Source organism: Nelumbo lutea, chromosome 4 (assembly GCF_056320005.1).
Source record: "Nelumbo lutea isolate HS-2025 chromosome 4, American lotus-T2T, whole genome shotgun sequence".
Taxonomy (NCBI): Eukaryota; Viridiplantae; Streptophyta; class Magnoliopsida; order Proteales; family Nelumbonaceae; genus Nelumbo; species Nelumbo lutea.
In genome coordinates, this window is record NC_142687.1 from 85947861 (window position 1) to 85964873 (window position 17013).

The window sequence follows — 17013 nt, forward strand, 5'->3', positions numbered from 1 at the left end:
TTCCCGGCATATATCTAAACGACTAAACCCTCGTTAAAACCAGTTTTGCTTTGCATCGTCTCTGTGTAGCAGTGTAGGGTATAAGCTTCAATTCCTGGACCTTCTTTAGGCGGAAGGAATGGAGATGGATATCGACGATCCAGCAACAACCAATAATTCCAACTCATTCAAGCGGTTGGGCATCAAAAACTCGATTCAGACAAACTTTGGGGACGATTATGTCTTCCAAATCGTTTCGAGGTAGCTTTCTTTTTCTTTTTGTGCTGTTAAGGTCTGGAGATGTTATGCTCCTTCGTGTTACTGTAATTATTTTGTTCGGTATTCGTCTGCGTGAGCAGATCATTCGTCATTTTCTGATGGAAAGTTTTGGTGGAAACCCCAAAATGTAAAAAAAAAAAAACATAGAATGTAGTTTTAGTTTTCAAAAATGATAATGTTCGGTGATAATCTGATGGAATTATGATGATGGATAAGCTCCTGATGTGAAAGATGTGCTCGAAAATTTCTTGCGGTTATCATTTCACACAACTTAATGCTTGAAGGAATAGTGGTTTTCTCTTCTTTTAGTTGTTCTTCTTTTCTTCCCTTGTCTTGTTTCCCTCTAATCTCTCTTCTGTTGATTCTCAAGAATGTTTATTTATTTTTGTCTGATATATTCAACAAATTATTGTTTTATCTTCCTTCGTTCTGGATTACGTAAGCTTTCTTCTTTTGGTTCATCTCTTTGAATGAAAGCCAGGGGAATTCATCTTTGGCGGTGTCTTTATCGACAAACACAGTTAAACTTTACTCCCCAGGAACAGGCCAATATCTCGGGGAGTGTAAGGGGCATTCTAAAACCATCAACCAGATCTCGTTTTCAGGCCCATCAACTCCACATATTTTGCATTCTTGCTCATCTGATGGTACCATTAGATCTTGGGACACAAGGACCTTCAAGCAGGTCTGCTGCTTTTCCTTCTTAATTCTTCACGCATTGAACTTGGTTTTCAGCACAATTGTATATGCGGTTAGACGCACAAACAGATTGCAAAGGGTTTTCTAGATGAGCTGTGAGGAAAGGTATTTTCACTTGTCTAAATTGCGGGGCTTAAGCTTAATGAGAAAAAGTAAAGTGTAACAAGAGAAAAAGTCATAGAATTATGAAAATTTACAAATTCAGAAAATACCAAAACACATTAATGAATTTATATTTCAGTGGATCTTTATGCTTGCATATGACACAGTGCCCAAAACATATTGTTTTGGTATTCCATTTATCCAACTAAACTGGTTTATCTTAACGAGTGCAGCTCAAGTTTGCAAAATATATTTTTTATGAAAGAAGGTAAAGTATGACTGTATAAGGTCCTGTGTACAAAGAAAAGCTGTACAAAATGGAGGACGTCAATAAAAGGCCATCCTCAAAAAAGTATAATCAGATATACTATCTCTAAAACCATTATGTATAGACATCCAACTTCTCAAAACCTCTACTGCCAAGTTAATGACCTCAGCTTCAGTAGTAGATTTTTTCTCAAAAATCCTGTTGTTGCTTTCTGACCACACAGCCCACATAACTGCCGGAGGGATGGAAGCCCAGCATAACTTTCCTTTCTTTGACAGCCCCTGAATATGCCACTCCTCTAGCAGAGCTCAAGTTTGCAAAATATAAAAGTAAATAAACAATCTTTTGCAACTTAAGGAGATATTTTCACATTTATCTTAGATTCTTACTTGACCCACATGTCAAGAACTGTGGGGCTCCAAGTCCAACATGAGGCCTAACCTAAGAAAGGAAGAAAATGAAAATGGAATTTAATAATAGACTCAGAAAAGAACTCTATAGTCTAAATTGATATGCAATTTAAATTTATGCATGAAATATTTGTCACATAGAGACAAAATTATCTTATTGATAAAATACTAAGCAGTGTTACATGGACACTGACATGTAAATCAGAAACCGATGCATGTCACAGATTGTGACTTAGCAAGATGAAGAAACAATGACTTGCAGGCACTTCTCTAGAAAAGTATAAACTATTAAAATAATCCACATTTGTTGAATTTTAGCATTATGAACCTATAGAAAAGGGGCTAAAAGATTATTTTGTTACATAATAACATTCTATATGAAAATTAACATTCATTGTGTACATTGGCTGTTGATTTATGATAAAGAAACGATCAGAAAAGAGAAAAAAAAGGTCACATAGAAGTGTCCTTCAAGAATCCATGGAGTGTTGCAGTCCAGCACACGTCCAACACAAACATTTCATCCATAATCCATTTAGGAGAATCCATTTAACATTGATGCCGAGGGAACCTTCTAATATTAAAGGGTTCTTAATTAGCATCAATGATTCATGTGAATATGTGGTAATTTTACTAATACAATTTATCCTTGATCATTATGGATGAGTGTTTATTACAAGATACTGACTCAGGCTTACTGATTTGGTTTTAAACATATAAGCAATTTGCAGTCCACAAAATACAAACTTACCCATAAAGGCAAGATTTATTTTGTTGACTTTGATCTTTAGTTATTGGTGGTTGACAAAATGAGCCTTCTACTTCTTATAATGACCTGAACTGGTGCATTGTCAGTAAAACCTAAGATCTGTGAAATTACCACATTCAGAGTGCGGAACATAGTTTTGGTTAGTGTTGCATGGATACAGATGTGAGAGTCTAAATCCAATGTGTATCCAACAGTTTGGCTCAGCAAGATGAGAAAACATGGAATCTTGGAAACATCTATTGAAATGTATGTACTATTGAAATAGTTCATATTTTTTGAATTCTAATATTATATACCTGCAAAATGGGGTGTAAAAGTTGTCTTTGTTACCAAGTAACATTTGATATGAGAAACAATAGGATCTTCCTAGGGCAAGAAAAAACCAATGAAGCACTTGTGGAGGTTGTCACCATCAAGGTTATGCACTGGCTGAAAGTACATCATCTCTTCAAGAATTTCTCTTCAGCCGACTTAATTAGAAATTGGAGTGTTATAGCTATATCCTCGCCTTCCTCCCCTGTGGTACAAGATTGTTGGGTACCACCGCTTCAGTTCAAGGTGAAGCTAAACTTTGATGGAAGCTCCTTGGGTAATCCAGGTCCGTCGGGAGTTGGGGGTGTGTATAGAAACGAGGAAGAAAAAGTCTTGGCCCTTTACTCGGGCCCAATTGGGGTGGGGGATTCATTAAGGGCAGAAGTAATGGCTTTACTTCAAGGTTTGAAATTGGTGAAACAATGGGGCATGCAGTAATTAGAAGTGGAAGGAGACTCCAAGCTGGTAATAGGGTGGATGCAAACTAACCTGGGAGTGTGGTCTCTTAGACAGCCTCTAAGAGAGATTATTAGCTTAGCAAGGGAGATTGGGGTGCACTTTAATTGGGTAAGAAGGTCAGAAAATGGAATGGCTGACACTTTAGCTAAGCAAGGAGTTACTAGGGAGGCTTTGTTTTGGGCCTGTTTGTAGGTTTTTTATTTTCTTTTTCCATACTTTTTGTGGGTGGTAAGCCTGTAATCTTTTTAATTATCTAATGAAAGTTTTCCTATCAAAAAAGGGGATTCAAAGCTGGTCTTAAGTTGGTCACAAGAAGGTAGTGGACTTTGGAAATTTGCTAATGAGAAGAGGGAGATTAAATGGTTAACTAGAGTACTGGAAATCAGGTTCAGTGAGTCAAGAGAACAGCAAATGCATTTGCTGATGCTTTGGCAAAGCAGGGGGCGGGAAGGGACCAAATATTTTGGGCTGTTCTGTAACTTCTTTTTTCTTTGTTATCTTCCTGGAGAGAGTTAAGCCTGTTTATCTCTCTCTGGAGTGCTGTAACTAAATTCTTTTAATCTAATGAATTCCAGTTATTGATGAAAAAAAAAAGAGAAAACGTTATGTGCAAGGGGTCCATGGGGAACAATATTTCTGGGTAGCATTGTAAAGGGAAAGCAAATAAAATATATAGGTGCCTGGGTATCTAGTCTAAGCTCTGATTATAAGTGTAATCCCTAATTCAGTTATTAGTAAAACTTTTCGTTTTATAGATCAAAAAAGAAATGTTACGTACAAGGGTCCTCAAGAATCTATAGAGTGTTCGATTCTAACACATATCAAACACAGACACATTGTTCATTCAGGAGAGTCCTTGCGAACTGATGCTATACTTTCTTACTTGCATCTTTGATTTTTTGTAAACTCAACATCATTATCAGTCCAATATGATAGTTTTCTGTTAAGCCCTTGAAGCATCTTTTGATGTTTTAACTTGTGTTATCAGGTGTGCTTATTAAGCTCTGGTTCTTTGCAAGAAATATTTAGCTTTTCCTTTGGTGGAACTAATGATAATCTTCTAGCCTCTGGATGCCAATCTCAGGTATGATATCTGAAGCAGTGATTGCCATTCTATTGAGGTTTGGTGACAATATTGTCTTTGTTTATGTGCAGTATTAAATCTTATCATTCATAAAATAGTGGACTAAAAGGGTATTACCCAATGACAGCCTTGGATATCCAGACTCCTGGAAGGAGTGGATTGGATAAAAATGATAATAATACTAAGTAAAAATTTGTAAATTCCCATGTTCATGAAGAAACATGGATTAAATTCCAAAGTTAAACCGTATGTTTCTGCACTGTCCATTCACCCACCAGGTCTGATCTCATTTATTTAGGCTCTTTCAAATCGTTAGGATCCTCCGAAGCTTGGTTGTTGGGTTGCTTTCTTCTTGGGGGACTGTTCTGTACTCAGCCCAAGGAAAGTTCCTTTGGAAGTGTCTTCCCTTTGCTCTTTGTTGGGTGGTTTGGAAAGAGAGGAATGATTGGTAGAACTGAAAAGGTTGTTGATGAGCTGGGCGGCCTGTTCAAATCTTTTTGTGGGTGTTGCAGCGAATTCTTTTTTTTTTTTTTTTTTTGTTCGTTGGCTGTCCATTATTTTTTAGATTTCTTGTAAAGAATTTGAATGTATATCATCTGTGCATATCGAAAGAGGCACTACTTTTTGTACATGTGGTTGAGGGTTCCTTGCCCTCCCCTTCTTTTTTGGATTTTTGTGGTCTTATGTTTTAGATGTGCCATGTTGAAAGTAATGTATGGTTTCAGGGGGGTTGGTGGTTTTTTATGCCAACTTCTTTTTGGGTAATTCCTTCACACCCAATATTCTCTTGCGTTTCTTTAATGCGATTTTCTTTTACTATAAAAAAAAATAAAAGAAATAAAGAAAATGGATCCCTTCCCTTGACAAACCTCGTTTGTAGCAGGGGTGTAATCGAGTTGAGCTAAGCCAAGTATCAGGCTGCTCAAGCTCGAATAAAAGACTCAAAGCTTGTACTCTACTCAACTCGAGCCAGTTATAAATAAATTAGTATTAAAAATTATAAATAAATTAATATTGTAAATACTATAGATAAAAATATATTATGAAAATATAATTATAGACTTATTTGGTTATATTATAAATAAGTTATTATCAAAAAATTAATATTTATTTATATTATAAATATAAACATATTAAAAGATAGTATTCTATTAGGAGCTCGATTAGGGTTGCGAGTCACTTGAGCTAGGTATTGCGAAGCTCGAACTCAGCTCAACCAACTAAGCAACTACTCGACTCAAACTCGATTACTTCAAACCAAGTTCGAGTATTTAGCAAGCTGAGCCCGAGTAGCTCATGAGTAGGCTCAACTCACTTACACCCCTAGCCTGTAGGTTATCTCTTAATCAGTTTCATCATTCTTCTAGTTGACATAAACTTTTATAAAGGGAAAATGTAATGGGGTACATACTATTTCTTACACTGGGTCAGCTTTGCACTTGCTTAAGTTTCATCAATCTTGGTAGGGGTGTTCATTGTTTGGTTCAAACCGCAAAATCGAATCGAACCAAGCCAAATTTGCGGTTTGGTTCGGTCTGCACATGAAAACGGTTTGGTTCAGTTTCACATTTTGCTCAATGTTTAAAACAGTTTGGTTCAGTTTCATACATCTAAACCGAATGTATAAAATTATAAATATATAATAAACTTCTATTTTATACTAAAATAATAAAATAAAAGTTTTAAGTTTTAATCTTTAGGAGTGCTATTTGGGCTTTCTAATTGGGTTAAGCCCGATAGAATCAAAGAATAGTCCAAAGTTCACCAAACCGTAATGAAACGGTTTGGTCTGGTTTGGTTTGAGAACTTCTCAAACCGTAATTTACTGGTTTGGTTTGAGATCTTCTCTAAACTGCACCGAACCGGACCATGAAGCACCCCTAAATCTTGGACCCTTCTGGTGAAGCTTTTTGATTCACACTCCAGTTGGGTTATTTCTTTGAGGTCAAATATTCATTCTTTGTGATTCTTCACATTTTGAAGCAAGTAAATTTATGGCCAAAAGTTTGGGGGATCTTGTGTCTAGTTGGGAAAAATATTTTTCCCCTTTCTGCTTTGAACTGATAAATTTCTCTCTCTTTTTTATTTTCTGGGGATTATTTGGAAAATATGGTGCAGTCAATTTCTAACAGGCTTGCCTTTTCTTGATGGTTCCAAACTTGGTTTCATTGAAAAGGCAGTTGGAAACCTGAAGTCTTGTATGTGTGTGTGTGTGTGTGTGTGTGTGTGTGTGTGTGCATGCAGATACTTTTTTGGGATTGGAGAAACAGAAAACAAGTTGCATGCTTGGAAGAATCTCATATGGATGATGTTACTCAGGTTGGTTGTGAATATTATTTTATCTCTTAAAATCTCATTTTTCAAGTTGGCACTTGCATCTGTTTTCATTACTAGGTTTAAATTTTTTCTAGGTCATGAAGTGGGAAGATCAGAGTAACTGCTATAAACATAAACTTTTCTGCTTTCCATCTGTATTCTACTCAATTTCTGAGACAGTGACATGGAGTTATTTGAAGCCTGAAAGAAATTATCTGCACTAACAGCATCATTCAAAACTAGAAAACTACCATATGTGTTGTAATTTGATGTTCTCACCATTAACTTTAAGTTTCATGACTGAAATGTTCATCTTAAATGTCAGATTCAGCTAAATGTTCTCACCATTAACTATGTATTGCATTTGATAATTTCATACTGACGGGTTTCAAAATCAAATACCAAGTTCCAAGTGCCAGATTCAGCTATGATGCCCCCAAGTTCTGCAATGTGGATGTGACCTGTTCCATGCCATATTCACATGTTTAGACACAATTCACTAATATCTTGCTTTTAACTTTTAATTGTTATTGTACATCTAGGCTGTATTTGGTTGCATGTAAAATGGAGGAAAACAAATGATTTCCTTGAAAATGAGACATAAATTTCTTTATGTTTCTTTTGGAAAATAGATATGAACAGTTTAGAAATATATGATCGTGGCAAGATATGAATTGAGAGGAACAACCTCTGTTCAGAAAATGACTTGTGGATAATTAAAGGGAATGCGATATTTCTATAAACTTAGAAGGAAGAGGCCAAACTGGTGCTTGTCCTCCAACTGGTGCTGCTTATGCAAGCTTAACAGTGAGACTGCAGTTCATCTCCTACTCTCCTGCCCCTTTGTTTTATCTGGGACTGGTTCGCTTCACTTTTTGGTTGCAGTTGGCTTCCTCCTGTTAATTTGGGGGAGTTGTTTAACCCTTTTGTTTGTAGCTGTTCTACTAGTAGGGGCAGATTGATGTGGAAATGTACAAGGGCAGCAGTGGTTTGAACAGTTTGGGAGGAAAGAAATTCTAGAATATTTGGGGGAAAGGAAAGAAATAAGGAGGCATTGATTGAGGTCATAATCCTAAGAGTAGAAAAGTGGGCCAAGACCTTGGTTCTTTTTTTAGACTTTAAAGTAGATGATTGCTTCAGAACTTGGGGGGCTATAGCTGCCTCATCTTCTAGAAGATAGATTGCAGCAGTGGACTGGTCACCCCTGCCTTGTGGCTGGTCGAAACTAAATTTTGGTGGGAGTTGTGTGGGCAATCTAGGCCCCATTGGAATTGGTGGGTTGATCAGGGATGAGGAAGGAAATATTTGTGCCTTCTTCTCAGGTCCAGTTGAGCAAATGGCTTGGCTACAGCAATGTTTTAAAACATGGAGGTGTGATGCAAGGCGTTCTAGTACGTAGAGGCATGAGGCGTAGTTCAGAACGTAAGAGGCATAAGCCTCCCGAACACAAGGAGGTGTTACCCTCCTTTAGAGGAGGGGGATGAGGAGGATCTCATTTTTCTTTATTTTTAATAAAAATCTTTTATATTAAGAAAATGAAAATGCATACCACTAGTTGAAGGGGGGGGGGTCTTGTCGAAGCGGAGGTGAGGGAGCGTCTCCGCCTCTTTTCTTTCTTTCGTTTTCTCTTTTCTCTTTTTTCTTTTTCTTTTCTCTTTTTTTTCTTCTCTTCCCTTCCTTTTCTTTCCCTTCCCTTTCTCTTCTTTTCCTTTTTTTTTCTTTTTTCTTTCTTTTTTTTTCTGTTTTTATATGAGGTGTGCGTGAGGCGCATGAGGCGTACACCTCTAGCATTCCTCTTGAAAAAAGCTTATGAGGCCTACGCCTCTTGCACCCAATGCGTACTCCTCCCACACCTTTCAAAACACTGGGCTACAGCAGAATTCTTGGCAGCTGTTTTTGGTCTTGAGAAAGCCAAGGAGTTGGGTTTTGAAAGGCTAATCATTGGAGATTCCAAATAACCAAATTAGTGGTGGGCTGATTAAAGAAAGGGGAAGGAGTCTCTTGGCATGTAAGGCATGACCTTAGGAGGTTCAAATGGATTTCTAGGGACATGTCTATTCAAGTCCAATGGGTTAGAAGGTCTGCCAACTGTTTGGTGGATGGTCTAGCTAAGCAATGAGTACAAAGACAGTCTATGTTTTGGGCTCAGTTGTAATTCTTGGGGTTTAGACACAGGGTGTCTATTTATATCCTTCACAATTTCTTGTTGTGCTTCTTTATTTGCTTAATGAATTCATTTTCTGAGTTGCTGATCTGAAAAAAAAAATTCCTTCAATTTGTACTTGTCTTTTATAAGTCCATTTTTACAGCCATTTTACATGCAATCAAGCACCATAAAATAGAATTTTAAAATCAATGTAAAAATAGAAAGGATAGGCTACCGGGAAATAGAAACCTAGCAAATAGATGCAGAAAATTACATTCATAACCCATATCCACTGTATACTGGTCCCTGTACACAGATATTTGGTAACAAATACAACAGGAGCTTGTAAAGATGAGAACAAATACCAATTTCTATGGACCTGATGTTAACCACTAAGCCAACTAACGGCACTTGTTCAAGTTCCCTTCAATCAGTTTATATAAGCATGTATTCTTAATGTTTATGCATACATGAGTTTTTATTATGTCAGAAGCATATTGTAGTCCAAGAAATTAACTGTAGAGTAGATTACACATTTCTTGATTTCCAAAATTTGTCGCATTGGGCACGTCACATTACTGCCAAATGGTAACTCATGCGGTGCCTATTTATGTAGTTTGCCAGAGTCTATGCAACATTACTCATGTTCCACCGCTTTCAAAGTTTGCATATGAATCTATCTGTTTCAGAAGGGAAGAACTTGCATTTGTATCTTAATTCCAATTTAAATATAGCCTTGGTTCATACTTCACGTTGTTAAAAATTTTTATTGATCACTCACATATACGTACAAATGTGTTTTAGGAGATAATTTATGATCCAATGTTTTTAAAATGACCCCAGAAATAGAACTGCTTTTCTGTCTGGATGTTGGGCTAATGGTTCATCTGGGTCAAACTAGTCAACCCTCAATGTTATAAATAAAATAAAAAACATAAAAAATGATAAAAATACAGAAAATTTATAGAAAATTATAGATTTTTTTGCAGAAAAATTGGGCATGTCTCTAATATTATATATTCATCATATTAAATAAAAATAAGTATGATAAGTGAGAATTATTGTTATTTATCTTAATATACAAAAAAGAAAAAGAAAAAGGCAATGATTGTCCAACCTGTGATCCACCTACTAGGTCAAATGGTTCAGCAGTTCAACTGGTCGAGTCAATGGGTTGTTGACCAACTCAATGGTATTTTGCAAGTGAGCGGTTCAAGGGTGAAATGGACTTGGAAATCTGGTTGGGTGATGGGTGAACTTGTTTGACCAGATGGTTTGATTGCAGGTTGAAAATATTGTAATGATCATGCATGTTTGCTAGGGCTTGCATGTGGACTGTCATGTAAATGGCAGCATGGGTACAGATTTTGATAATGTGGACTGCACACTAAATGCATTTGCATCTCACCTTGTTGACTGATAAAATGGGTTATTTCTACCTGGCATCTATACATTCACTTAATTTTCCTTGGGTAGACAGGTTGGGACTCAATTTGTTATATCACAGTTTCCATCTATAACGCTGCACTTATTGACAGATATTTGTGCATTACTGACCACCATTTTCTGTTATTTATGAGAAGTGCTTATGGCTTTATATGCCAAATAGAATGCATCTAGGTTTCTTTTTTTAATCATTCTTTGATCATGTAGCACAGTTTGTCAATGGATGTCTGTTCTAAAGCTTTTTTTCCCACTTCCCTTGATTATTGCCAGGTGCACTTTGTTCCAGGCCAAGGAAACAAGCTTATTTCAGCTTCTGTTGATGGGCTGATATGCATTTTCAACACTGATGGAGATATCAATGATGATGATAATTTGGAATCAGTAAGAATGGCTTGTTAATTAGAATCTTCTATCTTTGTGTTCCATTTGTTCATTACTAAAATCAGTTAATGGTTTCATTTAGTTATAGAAGTATGCAAGACCATTTTGCCTTTTTCAAGCTTTTTTTCACCCGGCTTTGTCATTATACTTGCTGAAAAAGGCTCATTGATGTAAGTTGCAGAGTGGCCTTCACAGGCAGCAAATAAAGTTAGTAGTTTCAATGCATGTTCTTTCTGATAGGAATATCTGTCAAAAAAAGTGTTCACAGGCAGAAAATAAGGTGTGGCTAATCCAGAAAGAAGCCTAGAATTTCTGACATTTCATGCAAGTTTTACAAGGATGGCTCTTGATAAAGTTTGAATTCCTATAAAAAAATATATAGTTTGAAATTCAGGCTATGCCAAATTAGCGCTTTATATGCCTTGGCAAAACAAAGGGTATTTTGTTCTCAACATCTAACCATATTTTATACTTACAAACTTAGCAGGTGATGAATGTAGGGACTTCAATTGGAAACGTAGGATTTTTCGGAGAGATGAACCAAAAACTTTGGTGTTTGACACATATTGAAACTCTAAGGTATCAAAGAAAATTTTAGTCTTGGATTAATTAATCATCTCTAATATTTTTCATACCTGCTTTCCTGTAGTGCATCCATAACTGATGGCATTTTTTCTACCCCGAATTTGACTGTAGAGTTCACTGTCTGGCTGATTATGTTGGCCTTTTCCATGTGGGAATGAAGCATATCATAGGCATATCTCTATGAATTAGGCATTTTTTATACTTTATTTTTTAATGTTATGTTTCTATTATATTATCTTTTCCCCTCTGTAGATGTGAAAGTTTTCCTTGGGGCATGACATCATACTTCCTGTGGATAGTCCTCCATCTTAGTGTACGAGGTTTTGGTGATGTAGGGATACTGGGATAGGTAGGGGTTCTATGGTTGTGGAACCTAAAAGATTAAACATTACAAATTAAAGAGCGAAATTTCATTATGCAATGTTGGGCTTAGGAAAAAAATTGGGGTTTAGTTACAAGAATTGGACATTGCCAGACTTGTTTAACAGAAGGAATCAATTATGGGGCTGCTTTAATCTTGATCTTGCCCTGCAAAAAAGAACAAGAACTAAAATGCATCTTGAACTTCATTAAAGGTCATCACTTATAATTAAGAGAACTCCATTAAAGGTTTTATTTTATTTTCTTTTTATACAAGAGATCACATTAAAGATCTTAAAGAATTCAAAGGAGTATGTCAATATTGTTCTAGCCAGCAGGGAAGAAAAAGAAACCTTAATTTTATTTATTAACTCTAAGACCGGTTCCTAACAAGATAATGCATGATGACTCGTAATGTGTTATTTGTGTTGTCTAGATGACTCGTATTTCAGCTATATTGAGATGATTCAGCCAGTCCAAACTGTCTTTAATATAGTGGACCAACTATTGGTGTCTGTTAACTTCCCTAGTCCACCTGGCAGTTGAAAACTTCATTTATTTGTTTTCATTAACAAATGCATAGAGAAAAAGGTTTTATTTCTCCATGTGGTGGGGTTGGTTGGACTAAAAAAATGTGGCTCACGAATAGAAGGTGGAGCATGGAACACAAAGACCCTTTTAGTTTTACCTAGTTACACATGGAAGGTCTCTCTCTCTCTCTGGTTAGATGATTTGATTAACAAATTCTATGCCTGTACATCTTGCTCTTTACAGTATTTGGGATTGGAGAAATGGAAGAAATGAGGCCAACTTTGAGGATGCTCGTTCATCAGCCTCTGATAATTGGACTCTAGATCATGTGAGTCGGTCTTGTTTCATGAAATAGAATGCTTGATCTTTTTCATTCACCAGATTGTTATGGGCATCTTCATATTACTTCTACCAGATAGTGTTCTCGGCATTATTTATTGGGACACATTCATTCAAATGTAAACTGGGGTTCCATCACCTTTCATTCTTAACTTGCCTTTGTGGAACCCCCGCCCCTGCCAACAACAACAAATTAAAAGATCAATAAAAAACAATGAACGTTGAACCGAACCAAATTACCTGTCTTGTTACCCTGCAATGAACCATAAAAATGTTGAGATTTTACTCAACTAACTGTTCTTCCCAAAAACTCATGTCCTTGCCATCTCAATTGTTTTGAGTGTTTTTAGACCATGGTCTTGAAGGGGAAAAATTTAGTGCCGGACTTGTGATTGATGATACATCCTACATATTTTGGGATCACATGCCTTTCAGATATACTACGAAAGAAAGATCCATGCTGCAAGATGCAGTTAAATGGACAACATTTGTCATGTATGATGTACCACCAGAAAGGCATTGCCGTCCTGGAACATGCGATTCTCAGTATCCAGGTCTAAAGTATTGATACATGTCGACCATTCAAAATGCACAATACACTTTTTTTTTTTTGTATCGTGCATGTCAATATTTTAAACCTTCCTTGGGATACAATGTAATTGTTATCCCTCATGGTGTATTTAATTCTCGTAGATGACCAATCTAGTTTTCTCATTATCAAAATTTCTACCTTCCAGGTTGATTATTTTGTTGATTGCCACTACTCAGCAGTCAATGATCGTTTGTGGGTGATTGGCGGCACAAATGCTGGCACTTTGGGATATTTTCCTGTAAATTACAAGGGAGTGGGAGCGATATGCTCTCCAGAAGCTACACTCGAGGGTGGACACACAGGTGTTGTGAGAACTGTGTTGCCTATTTCAAGCCTGCATGGTGGCCCTCTTCATACCCGAGGCATTTTTGGATGGACGGGTGGTGAGGATGGTCGCTTATGTTGCTGGTTGTCAGATGAATCTTCTGAAACAAAACATTCCTGGATTTCAAGCTCGTTGGTTATGAAGTCTCCAAGAACTCACAAGAATAGGCACCATCCTTACTAGTGAATCACCATTGCACTTGGATGAGTCATCCAGCTTTGTGCCTCATTTTTGTTTATTATCTGCCACAAAGTCCCACCAAAACCACTTTTGCGCCTCCAACCCAAAAATTGTTGTAATTGAAATGACCACAGACTTTGTTACAAATTTGGGGTCTGTAACCTATTTTTTTTAACATTTTGATTGCATGTAAAATGAAGGAAAACAGATGGTTTCAAAGAATTTACGATTTTATGGTGAGTGGTTGTACATAAAATGACCATGGAAAGTGAATGTTTTCCATTTGGTTGCATCAAGTGCAGGAACGTAGATTTGTCTAAAAATTGCCATTTTACAACATTTGGTTGCATGTAAAATGGTTGTGGAAAATGAAGAGTTTAAAAGAAAAAGATGCTTGCTTCATGGTTTTTAAAAACGAACTGGTCAGGGGTCTGGTTACTGGTTTCAATGGTCTGACCGTTTGACCTGAACGGCTGGCCTGTTCTGACAAAAAAATAAAAAATGGAAAGCAGTCAAAACCGTTTGAACAGTTTGAACAGTTAATTGGCTGATTTAGCGGTTTGGTGACCAAAATCAATGGTTTTGGGGGAAAAACGGAACCGGTCAGGTGACCATCCGATTTTGAAAACCATGGCTTGTTTGCATGAAAATGAAGAAAAAAAATGATTTCTTAGAATTTACTATTTTATAGTGTTGTACACCATACAATGACATTCGTTGTGGTAGACCAGTAGTCCTGTTTTGTGTTTTCCAAAGATTAATGACATGCTTTCTTAAATCATAATTTCAGTGAAATCATTCAAATTTCCTTTGTTTTTTATGCTACTAAAAGTCAGCTGGAGTACAAACGTTATGAACAATAAATTCTTGTAAATCCTCCGAGTCATTTTATCAACATACGTTGGTTGTTTCTGATTCATATCCTGCAATATTAATGTTTTTCTCAACTATTCAGATTTATTTTCCAAATAAAACAAGATAGCAGGAAAATTCGTTGTGCCCCATTTTATGCGCAACTAACCCGTCTTTGGACACCATTTTTTCATATTGGGGTTTTTATTTTTCAATATGAGCCTACTTAACCCTAGTTATTGGGAAATTTAGTTAAATTCCTTGATTGTAACACCAACTTTTGAAATCAGAAAGTATTCAACCGGTCTTTGGTTTCAATATGAGCCTACTTAACCCTAGTTATTGGGAAATTTAGTTAAATTCCTTGATTGTAACACCAACTTTTGAAAGCAGAAAGGTATTCAATATTCTCTGACGATTGAAATCTGTAGGGTTGTGGCTTTTATTAGGGAGAATGATGCTCAAAGTACATTTTGGATAGGTATCAAGTAGGAATTGATGTCAATTCACGGATGGATATGGATGCATAGAATATGGGTTTTTAACCTTTTGAATGTTTATAGTTTTACAGTAAAAATCAGAAATTTGCATTGGACCTGTCCGTACTTGTCCATTTTCTTTTTTTAATGAAAAAAAAGCTTAAATAGTAATTAGAAGCGTGGAATGAAAGTGTTTTACTGATTTAGTGATTTACTCATGCAGGGAAGGGCTAAGGACTACGAATGCGTTCGAAAAAGTGGGATGTTAATCGGGTTGTTTGGTCTCACCACAATAAGTATTACGTTGCTAAAACTTATTTGACAGACAAAATTACAGAGCTCTCATACCTTCTTTTATACAGAGTTCTCATTGCACATGCATTTGGGCCTATTCTATAATGAGCCAAAATCCATAGTGCAGGATAACTGTGTTAGAATACTACGGTTAGTTATAACTAACCGACTGCTGTAATTTGCCACGTGTCCATGTGGGCAAAGTCGGTGACTCATCACCTCTCTCTATATGTATCTCTGTACATGTAAACTATCAACACAAATGAAAAATTCTTGCTATGTCTCGATACCATTCTTACATGGTATCAGAGCGGCGATCTGTGTCCCCTTGTTTCCTCTGCATTCCTCGTTTCTTTTCTTCAAATCTTGATCTGGTTTGAGGTCGGTGGATCTTGATCAAGCTGTGCTTCCTCTGCTCAGCAATTGTTGATCCAGTCGTGCTTGCTCTGTTCAACGATTCTTGATCCGGTCATCTCCTTGCAACTCTTGACTCAATCGCAATTGGCACTTTCTTAATTGAGCTATTTCTCTGCAACTGTCTTGCTATTTTCATGGAGATTGAACACAACTCTCCTTATTGTCTTTCTTCTTTGGACAGTCCAAGAATGATGCTTGTGTCCTGTCCTCTCACCAGCGACAATTATCCCATGTGGCAAAGAGCAATGATCAATGCCCTGGAAGCAAAGAATAAATTCGTCTTTGTTGATGAATCTCTGCCAAAACCGGCAGCTTGTGCTGCAGAATTCAGTGCTTGGACCAAATGCAACGCAATGGTCATTGCGTGGATCTTCAACTCCTTAGCAAAGGAAGTCTACAACAATGTAGCATTCGTCGACACAACAGCAGAAATCTGGAAAGAACTCCATGATTGTTTTTCAAAAGGAAACATTCCTTGGATATACAAATTGAAGTGAGACTTGGCACTGTTGCGTCAAGACGATCTCACCGTCGGTGCATATTTTACAAAACTTAAGACACTTTGGGATGAACTAAATTCTCTCATGGTGTACCTTGAATACACTTGTGGAGCTGCCAAGATTTTCTCAATGGAGCGTGACAGAGACAGACTCCAATTTTTAATGGGTCTCAACAAATCGTTTAATACGATTCGATCAAACATTCTTGGATTTGAGCCTTTGCCTACCTTAAACAAGGCCTATGCCCTCATAATACAAGAGGAGCATCACCAACAAATGATGGTTCCCCGTTCTTTGCAACCTGAAGCTGCAATACTCACGACAAGGGATACAGGGATCGATGTTATGCTCTCTTTGGATATCCTCCAAACTAGAATCGGCATTGAAATGACAAAACGCCAACTGATGACTCTCACCCGATCTGTTGTTCTTACAGTTACAGATAATACAAACCAACCAAATACATCAATGATTCAGAACTTATCAGTGGTTGGCCTAACTATGAACCAATACACTCAATTGATCTCTCTCCTGAATAGAGAATCAACTGACTTTGTAGCCTCAGTCTCAGATAGTAAGAATACTGTTCCTATCATTGAATGGATTATTGATAGTGGTGCTTCAGACCACATGGCATCAAATGAAGTCCAATTTGATACCTCTGTTACTCACACCCACAAGCATCTGTCTTCCAGATGAATCACTGACCTGCACAAATTTGTGTGGATCCATCACCATTGGGTCACACATCCTTCAAGATGTTATGCATGTTCCCACATTTCATTGCAATCTTTTGTCTGAAAGCAAGATTATACAACAACTAAATTGCATTGCCATTTTCTTCCCACATTATTGCATCCTTCAGGACCCACTCTCCAAGACTGATTGGGATGGGTGAGCTCCGCAATG

General features: G+C 36.9%; 1 protein-coding gene across 4 annotated transcripts; it reads left to right on the forward strand.

The window, feature by feature from the left end:
• On the forward strand, nt 1-13858 carry LOC148861500 (Transducin/WD40 repeat-like superfamily protein). Of its 4 annotated transcripts, none has more exons than XM_088983714.1 (8): nt 1-240; nt 736-943; nt 4266-4361; nt 6606-6680; nt 10540-10650; nt 11135-11229; nt 12370-12454; nt 13203-13858. In XM_088983714.1, exons 1-8 carry the CDS (start codon nt 119-121, stop codon nt 13563-13565), a joined length of 1155 nt encoding a protein of 384 aa, XP_088839840.1. In that variant the 5' UTR covers nt 1-118; the 3' UTR covers nt 13566-13858. The 4 variants fall into 4 exon arrangements, with proteins under 4 accessions (XP_088839840.1, XP_088839841.1, XP_088839842.1 ...); XM_088983715.1 differs by having other exon boundaries at nt 11138-11229; XM_088983716.1 differs by lacking the exon at nt 6606-6680.
• The last annotated feature ends 3155 nt before the right edge of the window (nt 13859-17013 follow it).